General features: G+C 45.3%; 1 protein-coding gene across 10 annotated transcripts in view; it reads left to right on the top strand.

The window, feature by feature from the left end:
- nav2a (neuron navigator 2a) overlaps positions 1 to 19,705 on the top strand; it is an 806,339-nt gene that overhangs the window by 556,264 nt on the left and 230,370 nt on the right. For all 10 annotated transcript variants that reach the window (XM_080189918.1, XM_080189922.1, XM_080189916.1 and 7 more), the window contains 3 exons: positions 2,286 to 3,387; positions 8,455 to 8,567; positions 18,250 to 18,358. In XM_080189918.1, the coding sequence (XP_080046044.1) occupies positions 2,286 to 3,387; positions 8,455 to 8,567; positions 18,250 to 18,358 (1,324 nt within the window). The remainder of the gene's footprint in view (positions 1 to 2,285; positions 3,388 to 8,454; positions 8,568 to 18,249; positions 18,359 to 19,705) is intronic.

Genomic DNA, 19,705 nt, shown 5'->3' with positions numbered 1-19,705 from the left:
TACCGGAGTTGAGGGGGTTGAGCTATGAGGAGAGGCTGAATAAACTAGGCTTGTACTCGCTAGAGTTTAGAAGAATGAGGGGAGATCTCATTGAGACGTATAAGATGATGAATGGGATGGATAGGATAGAGGTGGAGAGACTCTTCCCGCTCAAAAAAAAATGATTAGAAGGTTGGATTGTTTCTCACATAAACAAACAGACTTTAGAACGACTGTCTCAACAGGCTCCTAGACTGAATTAAAATTGAAAAATATGAAACATTTACATATACCTGAAATGTTCCAGCAGGCTACTCTGTTCAAGCGCAATTAGGGATGGGTAATAAATGCCGGCCCAGCCAGCGAGGCCTGAATCCACTATTTCAAAGAACTTATCCCCACTGTTCCAGCCAATATTTTTCCCTCAGTCACTACCACTAAAACAGTTTATCTGCTCATTATTGTACTCCATTTTGTGAGAGTTTCCTATGTGTAAATTGGCTGCAGAGTTTCGTTTTTTGCAACTGTGATTTGACTTATTATTGTCACATGTATTAGTAGACAGTGAAAAATATTGTTTCTTGCACACTGTACAGACAAAGCATACCATACATTGAGAAAAAAAGGAGAGAGTGCAGAATATTGTGTTACAGTTATAGCTAGGGAGTAGAGAAAGATCGACTTAATACGAGGTAGTTCTATTCAAAAATCTGTGACAGCACGGAAGAAACTGTTCTTGAGTCGGTTAATGCATTTCAAAAGAGCTTCATTGGCTGTAAAGCACTTTGGAATGTGCTGAGCTGTTGAGACATGCTATATAAACACATGTTTTTATTTTTTACATTATTTTTTACCTTTGCCAGTTTTCTCAGTTTTTCTCCCCTCCTGATTAATTTCTGTTAGGATTTGGCAATACAGAAACTTTTGTTGACCTTACCCAAATGGTTATTTTTAAGGTCAGTTGCTGGTAATAATGACTGGAAGCTGAACTCTCTCTTCCAAATTGAATGGTGTTGAATCTAATTGTTCAATTACCCATGAGATGGTAACTCAGAATAGAAGGGATCAAACCTTGAAACTGTCTGGACTGTATAGCTTAGCTGCTGACTATTTTAACATGCATTTGGATAGATCCTTTGAAATGTTAACTTATTGTTTCTCTCTCCACTGATGCTGCCTGTCGTGCTGAGTATTATTCACATTTTCTGTTTCCATATTGGATTTCCAGTATTTACTGTATTTTGTTTCTGTTGCATTACTGTTGAGCTGTTAAGGAAGAATAGCATTTGCATTTACACTGTGCTTTATCATGTCCTGGCAGAAAAGATTTGCCGTGGATGCTGAATATATTTTCACAGCATGAAGCTTTATGTGAACCATAGAATCCCGACAATGCAGAAGGAGGCCATTTGGCTCATGGAGACTGTACTGACTCTCCGAAAGGGCATCTTACCCAGGCCCATCGCTATCTCTGTAACCTCAGTTACCATGATGACACCCCCCAAACCTACACATCTTTGGAATCTAAGGGGCAAATTTACCATGGCTAATTCCCCCTAACTTACACATATTTGGACACCATAAGGCAATTCAGCAAAGCCAATCTACCTGAACTACACATATTTGGACACTGAGGACCAAATAACAATGGCTAAACCCCCTATCTACACATATTTGGTTGCTGAGGAAAATTTAGCATGGCCACTCCTTCTAACCTGCATATATTTAGACTGTGGGAGGAACCTGGGCACCAGGAGGAAACCCACACAGACACAAGGAGAACGTGCAAACTCCACACAGACAGTCAGCCAAGGACGAAATTTAACCCTGGTCCCTGGTGTAGTGAGGCAGCAGTGCTAACAACTGTAACCACCATGCTGCTGGTATATAACCCCCTCTACCCTGAAATGCATATTGCAAAACATTGACACATTATGATATCTGATTTTATTGCATTTCTTCTCTGAGCCCCTGATGCTTCATTCACTATCACAGCTTTGGTTAGCTTCCATCACCATGTCATTGTGTATTTTAGAGCTCAAACAGGGTTGTAATTTTGAAAACTGCCCTTAGTTGAAGGGTCTGTGGCTCTTAGCATTATTTTGGAAAACTACATTAAATGTGACATATTTATTTAAAATGTCAATAGATATAAGACCGCAGTGTCTAGGGCAAGATAAATGAGCAGAGAACATTGACCAAATTTGCTGCCTAAGTATTTCAAATATAGCTTTCCTTTTATGGCAAGAAGCTGAAGTTTCGGATGAGTTTCTAAACTTGCTCCTCATACCATTATTGTGTTCTAGTTCCAGAGCCAGCAGACAGCACAGCGCAGCAGCCAGGAATGAATGAAAATGTACAGTCTCCAGCAAGTGGCAGCACAGGTAGCACCAGTGGTGGAAACACATCTGCCATCCCCCAGCCCAACTCTGCCAAACCCTGGCGCAGCAAATCCCTCAATGCCAAGCACACTGCCACGTCTTCCATGCTGTCCGTGAAGCAGCCCCCGCAGGAACCGCCCAAACCCCCCGCGGTTGAAACTACTGCCAAGTCCAACGCCAACGGTCAGAAATCCATGCTGGAGAAGTTAAAACTGTTCAATAGTAAAGGCGGTTCCAAGGCTGGCGGATCCACCCTGGACAACTCAGGGCCTCGCGATGGCAGCTGTGAGAGGGTGGAGCCCGCTTCCAACGGCACGGACCTTGGTGAGGCCGACACCTCGGCCAAAAGTATTAACAGTGCCGCACCTGCCTCCAACAGCCCCAAAATTGCACTAAAAGGCATCGCGCAAAGGACCATCAGCCGAGCACTGAGCAATAAGAAAAGCTCGCCGAAAGGCAGCGAAAAGGATAAGGAAAAGCAGAAGGAGAAGGAGAAAGACAAAACGAAGGAGGTCTCCAAGAGGGTGTCCGTCTCCGAGAAAACTGAATCGGAAAAGGATTCCAAAGAGGATCCGCAGCTTACTGCTTCTGAAATGCCAAAAAAATCCTCCAAGCTCTCGAGCTTTATCCCGAAAGGCGGGAAATTGAATGGTGCCAAAAAAGATCCCCCCGCACCCCAGCAAAGTGGAATACCAAAACCAGGGCTAAAAACCTCTACAGGGAAAACTACAAGTGCCCAAGCTTCTGCAAAGGAAGCCGAGAGACCCCGCAGCGGAAGGCTGAGTGCTGGACTCACGCTACAGAAGTCACAGTTGGACAGTAAGAACTCCAGTTCCAGTAGTTTAGCCTCCTCTGAAGGAAAAGGGGCCGCAGGGACGCCCCCTGCCAGCAGTAGCAATGTTCAAGCTGCCACTACGGTCAGCACAACCCAAACGACAGGAAGTAATACAGTCAGTGTACAGCTACCTCACCCACAGCATCAATATAACCACCCTAACACTGCCACTGTTGCTCCATTCATGTACAGGTATGTCTAATCTGTTACCTTGGAATATTATCCATTGGGAATTATCCATTTTTGTGCACATTAAGCTGTTGGACTGTTTGGCCTGTCTTGAGCTGATATGCCTGGTATGGGTCAAATGCAGTTACAAAGGCACCCTCCTGGTTGGAGGGTAGAAGACACTTCAGGTCACAGAAAGACTAGCATTTGGCACAGATTGCTTCTCTTTTTTATTCGTTTGTGGGACATGGGTATTGCTGGCTGGCCAGCATTTGATTTGATTTGATTTATTATTGTCACATGTATTAACATACAGTGAAAAGCATTGGTTCTTGTGTGCTGTACAGATAAAGCATACCGTTCATAGAGAAGGAAACGAGAGAGTGCAGAATGTAGTGTTACATTCATAGCTAGGGTGTAGAGAAAGATCAACTTAATGTGAGGTAAGTCCATTCAAAAGTCTGACAGCAGCAGGGAAGAAGCTGTTCTTGAGTTGGCTGGTACGTGACCTCAGACTTTTGTATCTTTTTCCTGAAGGAAGAAAGTGGAAGAGAGAATGTTCGGGGTGCGCGGGGTCCTTAATTATGCTGGCTGCTTTGCCGAGGCAGCGAGAAGTGTAGATAGAGTCGATGTATGGGCGGCTGGTTTGTGTGATTGATTGGCCTATATTCATGATGTTTTTTAGATCCTTATAGTTTGGGCAGAGCAGAAGCCATACCAAGCTGTCTTACAACCAGAAAGGATGCTTTCTATGGTGCATCTGTAAAATTTATTGCCCATTCCTAGTTATGATGTGGAGATACCGGCATTGGACTGGAGTGGGCACAGCAAGAAGTCTCACAATACCAGGATAAAGTCCAACAGGTTTATTTGGAATCATGCGCTTTTGGAGTGCTGCTCCTTCGTCAGGATTTTAACCTGGTGTTGTGAGACTTCTTATTGTGCCCATTCCAAGTTGCCCTTGGTGTGCACTTGAGAGTCAACTAGCGCTTAATATAAAAAAGGATAGCAAGAGTTTTTATAAATATATAAAAAGGAAGAGGCTGGCTAGGGTGAATGTTGGTCCTTTAGAGGATGAGAAAGGGGACCTAGTGGTAGGGGATGGGGAAATGGCTAAGGTATTGAATAACTTTTTTGTTTCTGTCTTCACGGAGGAGGACGTGAATAATTTGCCGGGTGTTAGCGATGGAAAGGTGGTAGGACTGGAGGGTCTTAATGACATTACTGTTACTAGAAAGGCGGTGCTCGACAGACTGGAGGGGCTGATTGTGGACAAGTCCCCAGGACCGGATGGAATGCATCCGAGGGTTCTGAAAGAAATGGCGGAGGTGATAGTGGATACCTTGGTGGTTATTTTCCAAACGTCGCTGGATTCCGGGGAAGTGCCGGATGATTGGAAAACGGCTAATGTTACGCCATTGTTTAAGAAGGGTGCCAGGCAAAAGGCGGGGAATTATAGGCCGGTTAGTTTAACGTCTGTGGTAGGTAAAATGTTAGAATCTGTCGTTAAGGAGGAAATTGCGAGGCATCTTGAAGGGAATTGCTTGATAGAGCAGACGCAGCACGGTTTCATTAAAGGGAAGTCGTGTCTGACAAATTTACTGGAGTTCTATGAGGATGTGTCTAGGGCAGTGGATAGAGGAGAGCCGGTGGATGTGGTCTTTCTAGATTTTCAGAAGGCGTTTGACAAAGTGCCTCACAAGAGGTTATTGCAGAAGGTCGAGGGACATGGAGTTGGGGGTAGGGTGTTAGCGTGGATAGAGGATTGGTTGTCAAATAGGAGGCAGAGAGTGGGGGTCAACGGGTGCTATTCGGATTGGCGGATGGTGACTAGTGGAGTGCCCCAGGGGTCTGTGCTGGGGCCTCAGCTTTTTACCATTTATGTAGATGATCTGGAGGAGGGAACCGAGTGTAGGGTGTCGAAATTTGCTGATGACACCAAGATTGGGGGAACGGCAAATTGTGCGGAGGGTGTGGAGAGTCTGCAGAAGGATCTAGATAGGCTGGGCGAATGGGCCAGGAAATGGCAAATGGAATTTAATGTTGGCAAGTGTGAGGTGGTCCACTTTGGTAGGAAGAATGGTAGGAAGGACTATTACTTACGGGGCGAAAAACTGCAGCAGGCGACGGTGCAGAGGGACCTCGGGGTCCTTGTGCATGAGTCGCAAAAACCCAGCTTGCAGGTGCAGCAGGTGGTCAGGAAGGCGAATGGGATGCTGGCCTTCATAGCGAAGGGGATTGAATATAAAAGTAGGGAGGTCTTGCTGCAGCTGTATAGGGCATTGGTGAGGCCGCAACTGGAGTACTGTGTGCATTTTTGGGCGCCGCACCTGCGCAAAGATATTTTGGCCTTGGAGGGAGTGCAGAGGAGGTTTACTAGGCTGATACCGGAGTTGAGGGGGTTGAGCTATGAGGAGAGGCTGAATAAACTGGGCTTGTACTCGTTAGAGTTTAGAAGAATGAGAGGAGATCTCATTGAGACGTATAAGATGATGAATGGGATGGATAGGATAGAGGTGGAAAGACTCTTCCCGCTCAAAAAAGAAAATAGGACTAGGGGGCACAGCCTCAAGATAAAAGGGGGGCGGTTTAGAACGGAGTTGAGGAGGAACTTCTTCACTCAAAGGGTGGTGAATCTCTGGAATTCTCTGCCCGTTGAAGTGGTGGAGGCTGCCTCGCTAAATATTTTTAAGACGCGGGTTGATGGGTTTTTGATAGGAGAGGGGATTAAGGGTTATGGGGAGAGGGCGGGAAGGTGGAACTGAGCAGCGACAGATCAGCCATGATCTTATTGAATGGCGGGGCAGGCTCGAAGGGCTGGATGGCCTACTCCTGCTCCTATTTCTTATGTTCTTATGTTCTTATGTTCACATTGCTGTTGTTCTGGAGTCAAATGTAGGCCAGATCAGCTAAGGATAATAGATGTCCTTGCCTAAAAGACGGTAGTGAACCAGATGGGTTTTTCGAACAATTGATAATTGTTTTGTGGTCATCAGTAGATTCTTAATTTCAGATATTATTTATGGAATTCAAATGTCACCATTTGCTGTGGCGGGATTCGAACCTGTACCCCCAGAATGTTAGCTGAGTTTCTATATTAATAGTCTAGTGATATCACCACTAGACCATCGCCTTCCCTGATAATTAAGTGCACCATATGGTGTGACACTAAGCCAGGCTGAATAGAAGATCCCAAATTGTCCTATTCAAATAGGTTCCTCCAATTTTCTCCCCAACCCTTCCTTCCTTGAGGCATTCTTTGATGGGTGATCACCACAGTCACCCTTGCTTAATGATGAGATGTTCGCCTTGTTGGTGTTGGGAGGTTATTTAAGCTGCAGTGAACATTACAGCCAAGTCCAATCTTGCCCTGAACCAATATTCACATATGCAATCTTCCAGCAGGATGAGGAGGTGGTATTTTGATTGATTTCCCTCTCCCTAATCTGGAATTGTGGAAGTTGTTATTAGCACTTATATCTACAGTGTGAAAATCAGCTCCCTCAGTATTGCCTGCCTGGATCATGCTAGTTCCCTTTATTAATACCCTGCACAAACAAGGAAACTGATTCTGGGTTTGACCCCTGGTTTCTGTGTTAACTTAGCTGCTGTCAGTTGTTGAAACAATTAGGTTGTCGCACTGGGCCTCTATCTCCCTCCTCGCCGAAGGGTAACTTTCAGTCATTGGCTATACAGGGTTCTCAAATCCTGATTGTATTGCAGTATGACCTGGTACATTGTTCCTGCGTATGCAAAGCAGATGATGGAACTGGGCTCCAATGCGAAGTCCCTGCAAGCTTTGAGGAGGCATGATGTTTAAGCTCATTCACAAATATAACCATGGTATTTACCAGGGAAATTTTCTCCCTAGATCATCTTCTAGAGAAGGTGGGGTGGGAAGAACCACAAAATTTGTAATTAAAAGTTGCCACGGGTAACAATTCGGGGTTTATTCCTTACTCAGGAGAGGTGATGGCCTCGAGGTATTATTGCTAGACTATTAATCCAGAAACTCAGCTAATATTCTGGAAACCCGGGTTTGAATCCCATCACTGCAGTTGGCGGAATTTGAATTCAATAAAAGATACTCGGAATTGAGAATCTACTAATGACCACGAAACCATTATTGATTGTCGGAAAAACCCATCTGGTTCACTAATGTCCTTTAGGGAAGGAAATCTGCCATCCTTACCCGGTCTGGCCTACATGTGACTTCAGAACCACAGCAATGTGATAGACTCTGAATTGTCCTCCAAGAACAACTAGAGTGGGTTGTAAATGCTGGCCAGCCAGCGATGCCCATGTCCCACGAATGAATAAAAGAGTACAGTGGAAGACACTTTTAACAAAAATATTGGCTGGACCATTAAGTTACCTCCTGGTTGCCTGAATTCTCCACATTAATGCTGTGATGTGCACATCCATCCTAAAGGGAGGCTGTCCCTCTTCCTTATCCAATTGCCTCGCCAAGACTTGCGAGAACAGGGTCGCTCCGTTGCATTGCAGTGAGTAACAACTTTGGAGCGGCTCCCAGTCCTCTGTGCAGCTGGCTCTCCTGACCTCATTATTTTCATTTTCTAACAAAGGCAGAAAAAAGGGGGCTTTACTGGGGCGGGAAGAAGAGAAACAGGTTAGCAAACACCGAATAAGGTGCGGGAGGCGGTGTGGCAAGAGTCCATTGACAAATTGCACGTCCTGCTTGCACAGAAGGTGTGAAATGAAGTGGTGATAAAGGAGAAGACTGAACTCTGGTGGGAGGGGGGTGGAAGAAGAAACAAGCAGAATGCAAATGTAATTAACTTGTATAGAGAATAATCAAAAAGCCTTAGCAATAGGATTTTTTTTTTAAATTTTCTGGTTTAAATTTTAAACTAGTAAACCATTGAAACCACTTCTGTTGCAATGCATGGGGCAAGCAATTTGAATTGCACTGCACTAAATGGTTTTGCGTGCAAGTAACTGATTTACCTATGGTTGACTGCATTTTTCTGTTTCTGTCCGATTACTTCATAAGGGACCGATGAATTATGTAGTCGGTCCGCTGTTCGCTCCATTAAAGCAGGTTTACATTTGCAGTGCCTCGTTTTTTAGGTCACAGACAGACAACGAAGGAAATGTGATGACTGAATCTGGTACAGGGGGAGTGAACATGGATACTGTTCTCTTCAGCAAAAATGGACAAACATGCATTGAGGATTTGCCCGGTAAGTTATCCAGCTTTTATATACGCTCATAGACCACAACGTTAGAAGACAGCAAAGGCTGAAGTTTGTTTCATTTTAAGATTCTTGCAGTGCTGTGTGAAGGTGCACTTTTATTTCAGTCGAAAGCAACGAAATTTTGATCCCTCGTCGCAGAAATAAGTATGAATTGTACCCATCTGCAAACACACTCAGATAAGTATAGAACTTTTAGCGTTTTGCTGCTCACCTGAATCGTTATAGGTATCTCCTAGTTTGCAGAGTGACTTATCAAAGCGGATCACATGAAAGCAAAAAGGGATATTAATGATCTTGTCAGGTGAAAAGATTTCAAAGCGGTGCCTGCGAGATCTTCAGATTTATTATTGTCTGGGGCCAAGCACTTGTGAGCCCACTGCCTTGAAAAATTTTATTCAATATTTTTCATCTGTTTCTTCTTGCTATATTTCAGTTACTGTGCCCTAATCGAAACAAAAATGTCTGCGTTGCTGAAGCTGTTCTCAGTTGGGTAGCTGCCAGTGCTTTTTGAAAGCTGGCTCAGGGGTTTCTGGGAGAGTGTCAGTATTTGCAGAGCTCCCCGCTATTAGCTGGGGACCACTCCTTTTTTTAAGTTTACTTATTAGTGTCGCAAGTAGGCCGAAGTTACTGTGAAAATCCCCTAGTTGCCACACTCCAGCGCCTGCTCAGGTTCACTGAGGGAGAGCCTGCAACGTGAACACGCAGGGCAGGATTTTACGACCTCGCTCGTCCTGAAACTGTAAAATCCCGCCCGAGGTCAATGGACCTTTCCATGGTCTGCCCCTCGTCTGCTCCAATTCCCGTGGCGGCTGGGGCAGTAAAATTCCAGCCGCAGTCTATTTTTACCATAATGCCACAAGTTCTCCAACTTCGCCTTCATTAGCCTGTGCGTTTACTGATGTCGCCAGTGTATTTTGGTGAAGGCTTTTTTAATTAAATTTACTCATTCATCACCAGTAAGGTTTACATTAACACTGCAATGAAGTTACTGTGAAAGTCCCCTCGTCGCCGCACTCCGACACCTATTCGGGTCAATGCACCCTAACCAATGTGTCTTTCAGACTGTGGGATGAAACTGGAGCAAACCCACACAGACACAAGGAGAACATCCAAACTCCACACAGACGGTAACCCAAGCCAGGAATCGAACCTGGGTCCCTGGTGCTGTGAGGTAGCAGTGCTAACCACTGTGCCACCAGTGTGGTTGCTAAATAAAGTTTATTCCAGAAGGGTCCAACAGTGAAAATCTCCATTGACCTAGGACAGGAATTTCCGATGTCACTTGAGCGAGGACATAAAATCCCACCCATAGACTTTGCACTTCTTTGTAGAAATGATCAATATTCTTCTTAGGTGTTGAATGAACCTCCTGCGTCTTGCTCAAGAGCTGGATCTGGCAGGTTATTTAATTGCGAAGCACTCATATGAGATCATGTCCACAAGTTCAACGCCATGGCTGGCTGTGAGGTAGCAACAGCAAGACAACTGCCCGTTACTTCCTTTCTCTTTTCTTCCTCTAACTCAGGAACACGGAGGCCGATTGTCACGCTCCAACTGCCTCCCTGATGAACATCAGCTAACTCAGTAGAGGCTAAGGGTTGGACTTGGCACTGTCCAGGCTGTGTGATTTTAGCTCCTGGCAGCTAAAACTCAACTGAGCCACTGGGGAGCTGTTTCATCCAACTTTGAGGAGATTCAGTGGGCACTGCACAATCCTGCTATTCAGTCCTGCATCCTTCCCAAATGCCTGATTAATTGAAAATGACAACATTGAGCCTATTTGCCTTTTCCCTGCACACTGTGATTCATTGGACATTAGGCCAGGCTTCATGGGGTGTGTACGGTGTTCTCCAAGATAAAACAATGTCAAAATTACAGACTGGAGAAAACCTGGCGAGATTTCTTCGATGTAATGTTTCTGGGTTCAGTTTTAATGTAAATTATTAAGAGGAGAACTTTTTTGGGGATTTTTAGCGAGCATCTGTTACAGATGAAACTGGTTTGCAGTGAGGTTCCTGCCCTTTCGAGATGGGAGCCTCATTTGAATACATTTAAAGGCCCCCCCCCCCACCCCGAGCTAGAGAATTCCAATGTCACATTGATGGGGTTAAAACAGCTGTTGCAAAATGGGAAGCTGTCGAGTGGAATCGCCAGGGGGCCAAAGGAAAACATAACACCGCCCCCCCCCCCCCCTCCCCCACCCCGTACTCCCGAGGGATGGGTGGGGTGGTGGAGAAGGACATAGCAGGGCACTGTCCCCAGGCACTTCCCCTGGTAATGCCAGCCTGGCATGGCCAAGCAGGTAGTGCCAGGCTGGCTGTGCCGAGGGCTGTACCACGGCGGGCTTTCTGGAGAGCCCTATTGTGTGGGAACCCCTTATGTGTATGTCTGTGTGTGGGGGGAGGGTGGTTTGCCCCAGTGCTTGCACGAGGGGTGTATTGCCCTGTGGAGGGGAAGGAGCGATTCATGTGTAGGGCGGCTTGCACCAGTGCTTGTGAGGGTGGGGACTTGCTCTAATGCATTGCTGAGCTGGGGAGAGGGGTGTGGTAGGGAGAGGGAGATTTGTCCTGATGCCTTCGAGGTGAGGATTGCATCAGTACTTGGGCTCTGGTCCCCGGTGTCCATGGAGGGACTTTCTTTCTAACGCAGATCAGGGTGCCCTTTAAAGATGACACCCCAATGAGGCGCTGGCCTGCCAGAGTGACCATGTCCCCAGATTCCCTTTGTATCGAGTATCACTGAATCTATAGAGATTCGGCTATACTGTTGGAGATATACACACCAGCTTTCCCGCTGAAAGTGACACTCTGACAAATTACCTTAAGATTCTGAGTGTTGTATTTGCAATCTAAGTTGACAGCCCGATGTTGGTACAGACAAGTTAAGGAATAGCATCCAAAAGGAGAGTCAGAGGCAGATTGGGGATATATCCAATGGTGTCCACCGGTTAAAAAAAAATTGAAATTAATTTATGTTCCTACATTTTCTTTCTTGCTTGGGCACCCTGAGGTTGGGTAACTATGGACAGTATTACATATTACAGCTTTTCAGTAACTTGTACAAGAAACTTCTTTCATAAGGTAAAGTCAGTGAGTAGTATGAATGTTTATTGATCCCTGGGTGAGGCAAGGAAACAGAAAGCTGCTTTAAGTTAGTTGGATCAAATTGGAGAAAGAATTGTGTGGGTGCTTCAGGGGTTTAAACTTGGCACCCTTTACTGCTACTCCTATTTTTTATTATTTCATGGCATGCGACCATCACTGGCTAGGCCAGCATTTGTTGTCCATCACAAATTGCCCTTTGAGAAGGTGGTGGTGAGCTGTCTTCTTGAACTGCTGCAGTCCATATGGTGTAGGTAACCCACCTTGCTGTTAGGGAGGGAGTTTTAGGATTATGATCCAACAACAGTGAAGGAATGATCAAGTCAGGACGGTGTGTGGTGCAGAGGAGAACTTGCAAGTAGTGGTGCTCCCATGCATCCACTGCCCTTGTCCTTCCAGGTGGTCACAGTCATAGGTTTAGAAGGTGCTGCATATTTCTACATATTACACGTATTCACAGAAGATAAACATAAGGGCAGCATGGTGGCACATTAGTTAGCTCTGCTGCCTTACAGAGCCAGGGACCTGAGTTTGATTCCCAGCTTGGATCACTGCCTGTGCAGAGTCTACACATTCTCCCCGTGTCTGTGTGGGTTTCCTCCAGATGCTCTGGTTTTCCTCCCACAGTCCAAAAGATGTGTTGGTTAGGTGCATTGGCATTGCTAAATTCTCCCTCAGTGTACCCGAACAGGTGCCGGAGTGTGGCAACTTGGGGGATTTTCACAGTAACTTCATTGCAGTGTTAATGTAAGCCTGCTTGTGACAAGAATAAATAAACCTTAAACATTTGAAAGAGGTAAAGGTTCAGGGCCATGGAGGGAGAGGTGGAATTAGCTGTTGATAACTCTAGTAAAAGAACCAGAACAAACATACCAGTCTGAATGATCTTCTCTGTGCTCATAAGAACATAAGAAATAGGAGCAGGAGTAGGCCAACTAGCCCTTCGAGCCTGCCCCGCCATTCAATAAGATCATGGCTGATCTGTCTTGGCTCAGCTCCACATTCCCGCCCTCTCCCCATAACCCTTAATCCCCTCGCTTATTAAAAACCCATCAACCCGCGTCTTAAAAATATTTAGCGAGGTAGCCTCCACCACTTCAACGGGCAGAGAATTCCAGAGATTCACCACCCTTTGAGTGAAGAAGTTCCTCTTCAACTCCGTTCTAAACCGCCCCCCCTTTATCTTGAGGCTGTGCCCCCTAGTCCTACTATCCTTTCTGAGCGGGAAGAGTCTCTCCACCTCTATCCTATCCATCCCATTCATCATCTTATACGTCTCAATGAGATCTCCCCTCATTCTTCTAAACTCTAACGAGTACAAGCCTAATTTATTCAGCCTCTCCTCATAGCTCAACCCCCTCAACTCCGGCATCAGCCTAGTAAACCTCCTCTGCACTCCCTCCAAGGCCAAAATATCCTTGCGTAAGTACGGCGCCCCAAACTGCACACAGTACTCCAGCTGCGGCCTCACCAATGCCCTATACAGCCGCAGCAAGACCTCCCTACTTTTATATTCAATCCCCCTCGCGATGAAGGCCAGCATCCCATTCGCCTTCCTGACCACCTGCTGCACCTGCAAGCTGGGTTTTTGCGACTCATGCACAAGGACCCTGAGGTCCCTCTGCACCGTCGCCTGATGCAGTTTTTCTCCACGTAAGTAATAATCCTTCCTACCATTCTTCCTACCAAAGTGGACCACCTCGCACTTGCCAACATTAAATTCCATTTGCCATTTGTTGCTCCAAACTTGTGCAATTTAATAATTCTGAAAAATAACATTTTTGCACGGTGATGAATCCCTGGAAGATCATTTCTAGAATCATAGAATGAAATAGCACAAAAGAAGGTCTCCCAGCCTACTCTTTGGTAGACCTCCTCAATTAATCTCACGTAGTTGTCCTTTCCCACAGACCTTAAATTTCTTCTCCTTCAAATAATTATCTAATACCCTTTTGCAAGTTATTACTGAATCTGATTCCAGCTTTAGAATCATAGAATCATAAAATCCTACTGCACAGAAGGGAGCCATTCAGCCCATCGAGTTTGCACCTACCACAATACCACTCAGGCCCTATCCCCGTAACCCCATGCACTTATCCTAGCTACTCCCCCTGGCACTAAGGGGCAAATTAGCATGGCCAATCCACCTAACCTGCATATCTTTGGCCATGCATTCCAGCCCATTAGCAATTCAGCATGTGAATAAAAATTCTCCAGAGGCTCAGCCCAATGTCAGGAGCTGAGGACTCATAATGAGTAATTGAGGAGAATTTCAGTTGTTGAGTGGGGTTTTGTTTTCTGCTGAGGCCTTTGTTCGTCCTGTTTCAATGGGAGACCCTCCCTCTCTTCAGTTTGGCTCCTGCATCAATAGAAAGGCACCCCGTTTCCAGCTATCGGAGGGACGGGGCTCCAATAATGCACTATGTTATGTGACAGCGAGTCTGTCAATTAAAGAGCATTCCTGGGCCCCCTGCTTGTATACCTCTTCATCCCATCTATCAATAACAGTTGAATTGATGACTCTAATCAACGTTGAATCCTTTTTGTTGAGCAACTGATGATTTTATTCTGTTTGAAAACATCACATCACTGTAAAATCACTGCCTTTAATAGGTAGAATTTTTAACTATTGAAGGGATTCCCATTTGCTTCCCTCCCCAGTCATTACTCCTTTACAGCAGTCTGTCTTTGGGTGCTATAATACAGGATATCTTTCAAATAACTTTTGCCGATCTTCAACTTCTGTGTCCCAAAACAAATCTTTAAGAAATTCATAGTGGGTGCAAAGAAAAATGTGGCTACCCAGCAGGTTTTGAAGTGGGCAAAATGGTGAATCTTTTTGTTTGGAAATACTATGCCAGTCACAATATTTACTCTGACTTGACTCACTCGACAGTGATGCGAAGTTTTCATTGTCCACTACCATCTGCAACCAGACTTTACAACGTGGGGACTCTCCATCCTAAACTGATTCATTCTGAAGACTTGGTATTTTTAACTCCAGGCAATATTCAAAAAAAACCCAATAGGACCAACTTAGTACTTTCCAAAATCGAGCATTTAAAAAGTAGCTTGTAAATTCCCAGTTCCGCAGTTTGATGGTAATTGATTGGAACACATGAGATTGTGCACCGATTTTTATGTTGCCCCTGAAGACAGGAATCTATTCTCTTCTATTTGCAAGCAGGGAGGAACTGGGGAAGCTACGAGAAGAAAAAAAACCGTGGCAGTAGATTCATCAATAGAACAGGATTCAGTGTGTTAAAGGTACTGAATGGGTGTTTTGTAGTCTGAGGTTTGGCCGGCTCTTATTGTGCCCTTTCTAGCTGTTTGTGCCATGGCAGTCTTTGAAGGAAGACAAATAAAAGTATGAAAAAGAGAAACACCAGATGAATATTAAGCGGCGCGAGGACTCAAAGCCGGCCTCGGTAATGACCAAAGTTTTGTCAATAAGTTGTTCTCTTGTGTGCTTGATCCAAGCACACAACAGGCATCTTTTTGCCATCAGTCATTTTAAATACCAGCTGAAGAAGCCGGGAGAAAGGGAAGCCAATCCTTTCGAAGCCAGGTCTGCAAACCCAGCCGAGAAGTCGCCGTTGTCCGAAGTACAGACTGGAAGCTGTGCGCAGCGAGGTCGCACTCGCGCAGTTTGTAAGCTAAAATGCAACACTTTAAAGCCGTTTCAGCTGGCGGCAAAATCGAGAGAAAGGAGAAGCCCAGCGCGAGGTTTTGTGCCATTCAAAGGGACTGCAAGTTTCAGTCGACGTCAGCCAGGGCAGGTCGTTAGGAAAAAGAGAAGGTGCCTGTCTGTAGTGTTCTTCCGAGAATGCATCAGCCAAACGATGGGAATCGCTTCTATTCCCCAGACAACCCTGGGCTTTATGAAGCAAAAGCAAGAAGCGCGATCGGCAGCTCTCTGCTTTCTTGGAGTTACACCCGTCCCGTGAGAGAATCAAAATTGTTTTACAAGCCGAAAAGAGGAGACGACGCAAAGCCGCTGACCATGTCAACGGAGCTAAACTCCTCCAAGATTTTGAGGAAGGCCCTCGGGTCAGAAAGTGGGTATTTAGATCGAGCCAAACCCGGAGCCCGAGTGAGCAAGATTCCAATGATATGCGGGTTAAAAAACAGGACGCAGGAACACTTGGCCAAACCAGGATTTGGTCGGACTGCTGGCGAGAGGGGTTTGCCCGTAGGTCGAAGCAGCGAACTGTGTCAGGTGCATGTTCAGCACACGTGTGTGTGGGAAGGTATCGCTCGTGTCAACGAGCAGACTCTGCTCACAATGCTCGACGTATATCAGAACCTCAACAGTAAGTATGAGAATGATGGAAATTAAAACTGAGGGTATAACATTTAATATGCAAACAGATGTTCGCAAGTCAAAACTATTTAGCATGCAGTTAAGTGATGCCGATTGGAGCCATTTCGATGCCACAGTGAAGCTGGAAACTTAATTGGAGAAATTCATTCATTTGAAAAGCAACTTTCAAATCTCAAGCACTTTGAAGAGGGAACAGCAACTAGAGCTGTGTTAAAGTTTTCTAAAGTTATTTTTAGGGGAGTGGAAGGTTATTGAAGTTTTTTTTTAAGTAGGGGGTTATTGCTGGTTTTGAAAAGACCTGAAGAGAGAGAGCTGTATGAGGAGCGGCTGAGGACTCTGTGTCTATACTCAGTGGAGTTTCGAAGGATGAGGTGGGATCTACTTGAAACTTACAGAACACTGTGAGACCTAGATTGAGTGGACACGGAGAGGATGTTTCCACTGGTGAGAGAGACTAAAACTCGAGGACCCAACCTCAGAGTGAAGGGATGCTCCTTTAATACTGAGATGAGGAGCAATTTTTTCAGCCAGAGGGTGGTGAATCTGTGGAACTCATCGCCACAGAGGGCTGTGGAGTCCAGGTCACTGAGAGTCTTTAAGACAGACAGATAGGTTTTTGATCAATAAAAAGATCAAGGGTTACAGGGAGAAGGCAGGATAAGGGAATGAGAATTATATTAGCCATGATTGAATGGCAGAACAGACTCGATGGGCCATTTGGCCTAATTCTGCTCCTATAGGTTATGGTCTTATGGTCTTACAATTGATTAGCCTCCTAATGTTCACTAACTTGGTTCATTCCTGAAGGATGTACATTTATGTAAGAAACTCAAAGGATGCTGGCTGCCTTATTCAAAACACCACGTGTTCAGGTGAATGTTACCCCCATCCAGCAGAGATCTACAACTCCAGCACAGATCACCCGATAATCTGGGGAGAGATAAGTTGGAGAGAATCTGTTGAACTAGTAAGCTTGCCATCTATTTAACAGAACCTGTGGGAGGGAGGCACATCTTTTGTGTTTAGCCCAGGCACTTGCAGTGCAAACTGGGGAAGCAGGGCATGTATAAAGTCACAAATAAAATTCATCTTATGGGCTAGTCATTGGTTGAAAAGGCTGCAAGTGTCCAGCCTATTGGCTTACAGTCAGTAGCCATTTGTAACGTATTAGGGAGTCATAGAATCCCTACAGTGCAGGAGGAGGCCATTCAGTTCATCAAGCCTGCACCAACAACAATCCCACCCTGTCTCTATGTCTGTAACCCCATGTATTTACCCTGCTAATCCCTGTGACACTGAGGGTGAATTTAGTATGGCCAGTCAACCTAACCCTTACATCTTTGGACTGTGGGAGGAAATCAGAGCACCCGGAGGAACCCATGCAGACATGGGAAGAATGTGCAAACTCCACACAGACAGTGACCCAAGGCTGGAATCAAACCCGGGTCTCTGGCGCAGTGTGGCAGCAGTGCTAACCACTGTGCCACCATGCCAAGCTATCTGATGCCTGTGAAACATTAGCCAGCAAGCGTCACTGACATCAGGGAGACACACATGCGTTTGGATATTGTGGAAGCTTTTTGTCTTGCGGTCATTGAGACAAATTTCAAACAATCACACCAATTTAACATTCAGAAATTTACCTGCCCTTAACTTACCTATGAGTTGATTTCAGATAAGTTCAGACCAGCTACGTTTCTGACTGGAAAATTGTTGTGATGATTTGAAATTTGGCATTCTTGAATTTGTCCTGATAAGTGCAAGACAAAAATTTTCACACAAGCCTACCATAATGGAACATCTGTGCTCTCAACAAACCTAATGTCTGCATATTAGTAAGTATCTAATAGTAACTTTTGGGGTGGGATTTTCCAGCTGCACTTGCCCCAAAACCGGAAAATCGTGCCCGAGGTCAACGGACCTTTTGCATTGTCTCGATGTGTGAACTCAATGTGTGGACCATGTGTGGACTCGATGGGCTGAATGGCCTCTTTCTGCACTGTAGGGATTTATGGAAAAAAGAACTGAATTTGTGAACCGTTCCAAGTGTAGTTTGTAGTTGTACTTATTTGATTTTTTAAAATAAATGATTCAGTTTATTATTGAGTGATAGTTTGAGGCAGAGTCTTAATGGCTTGAAAATGCAAAGTTAAGCTCACTGAAGGCTTGCAGAATGTTTGTTCTTAATTAGCTGTGACTAGCCCTGAGCCACTACATTTTAAATGTCTTTCTGCTTCTGTAGGGGAGGACCCGGAGACTCGCAGGCTGCGGACTGTCAAGAACATTGCCGACCTCCGGCAGAACCTGGAGGAGACCATGTCCAGTTTACGAGGGACGCAGATCACACACAGGTACGAAGCATCTCGCTGTCGAGTTTCCTTGTGCCCTTCCTGGGCTCCCTGCGGTGCTGAAGTGAAGATGAAAGTCAGCAGCAGTGAGTACAGTGCTCCAGCTCTGAACCTCATTACGTCAGCATTACTTTGTCGGAGTGTTACACGGCACTGATCAAAGCAGCACTTCCCTGGTCAGGAACACAAACGAAAAGCCACAAATGCTAAGAACACCTCATGAGGTGAAACGCAGCAAGGCTAAATTGTTAAGACGTGTTTTAAATAAAATGTATGCGGCCAACACAAATAATTTTAAGAGCTTAAATTTTAAGAATAAAACAATTTATGTCTTTTCATAATGGATACAGCAACTTGAAAGATTAGCTTGAGATTAGAGGCAGTCAAAATTAACTGGATGAAGAAAAGAATGGGTGGCATGGTGCCACAGTGGTTAGCACTGCTGCCTCACAGCACCAGGGACCCGGGTTCAATTCCTGGCTTGGGTCACAGTCTGTGGGGAGTTGGCATGTCCTCTCCGTGTCTGAATGAGTTTCTTCCCGGTCTCCAGTTTCCTCACACAGTCTGAAAGATGTGCTGCTTAGGTGCATTGGCCATGCTAAATTCTCCCTCAGCGCACCCGAACAGCTGCCGGAGTGTGGCGACTAGGGGATTTTCACAGTGACCTCATTGCAGTGTTAATGTAAGCTGACTTGTGACAATAGTAAATAAACTTCACTTTGCTTTTAAACTGTAGCCACCATTGTTGTATTGCCAAACCTCAGCCAGTTTTCACTGAACAGGATCCCACAAAGCAGTGAGAGGAATGATTAGTTCATTCATTTTGGGGAGCGGGGGGAGGAGGTGTTGCTTGAACAATCATTTATCTCCAGGATGCCAGGAGAACTCCCCTGCTCTTCTCCAACTCATGGCATGAAATCTTTTGTGGGTAGTCAGCGATGTTGATTTAATTTCCGATTTAAAAGACGAACCCCCTGGAGTAGAGTTTTAAACCACAACCTGCCGACTGCAAGTCAAGTGTGTCACCACTGCATAAGCTGATGCTCAGATATCCTGTCTCGGGGCTCTGACAGCACAGTTTATTCTCAATAACTATTCCAGTGTGGTATAGTTTGACTGAATTGTTAATCAGGCTGTGACTGGAGTTCGAATATTTGTCAAGCTCAAAATGTTCACTAAACCAAGGCTTGATGAGAAGAGTCAGGCAAAGGCAAAAAAAACTGGAATTTTCTTTTGTTTTAATCATAGAATCCCTACAGTGCAGAGGAGGCCATTTGGCCCATTGAGTAGCACAGTGGTTAGCACTGCTGCTTCACAGCACCAGGGACCTGGGTTCGATTCCCGGCTTGG

This window comes from Carcharhinus amblyrhynchos, chromosome 6, assembly GCF_965287045.1.
Source record: "Carcharhinus amblyrhynchos chromosome 6, sCarAmb.v2.hapA, whole genome shotgun sequence".
NCBI classification, from domain to species: Eukaryota; Metazoa; Chordata; class Chondrichthyes; order Carcharhiniformes; family Carcharhinidae; genus Carcharhinus; species Carcharhinus amblyrhynchos.
Note: the sequence above shows the minus strand (reverse complement) of the source record. Positions and strands in the feature narration are given on the sequence as shown.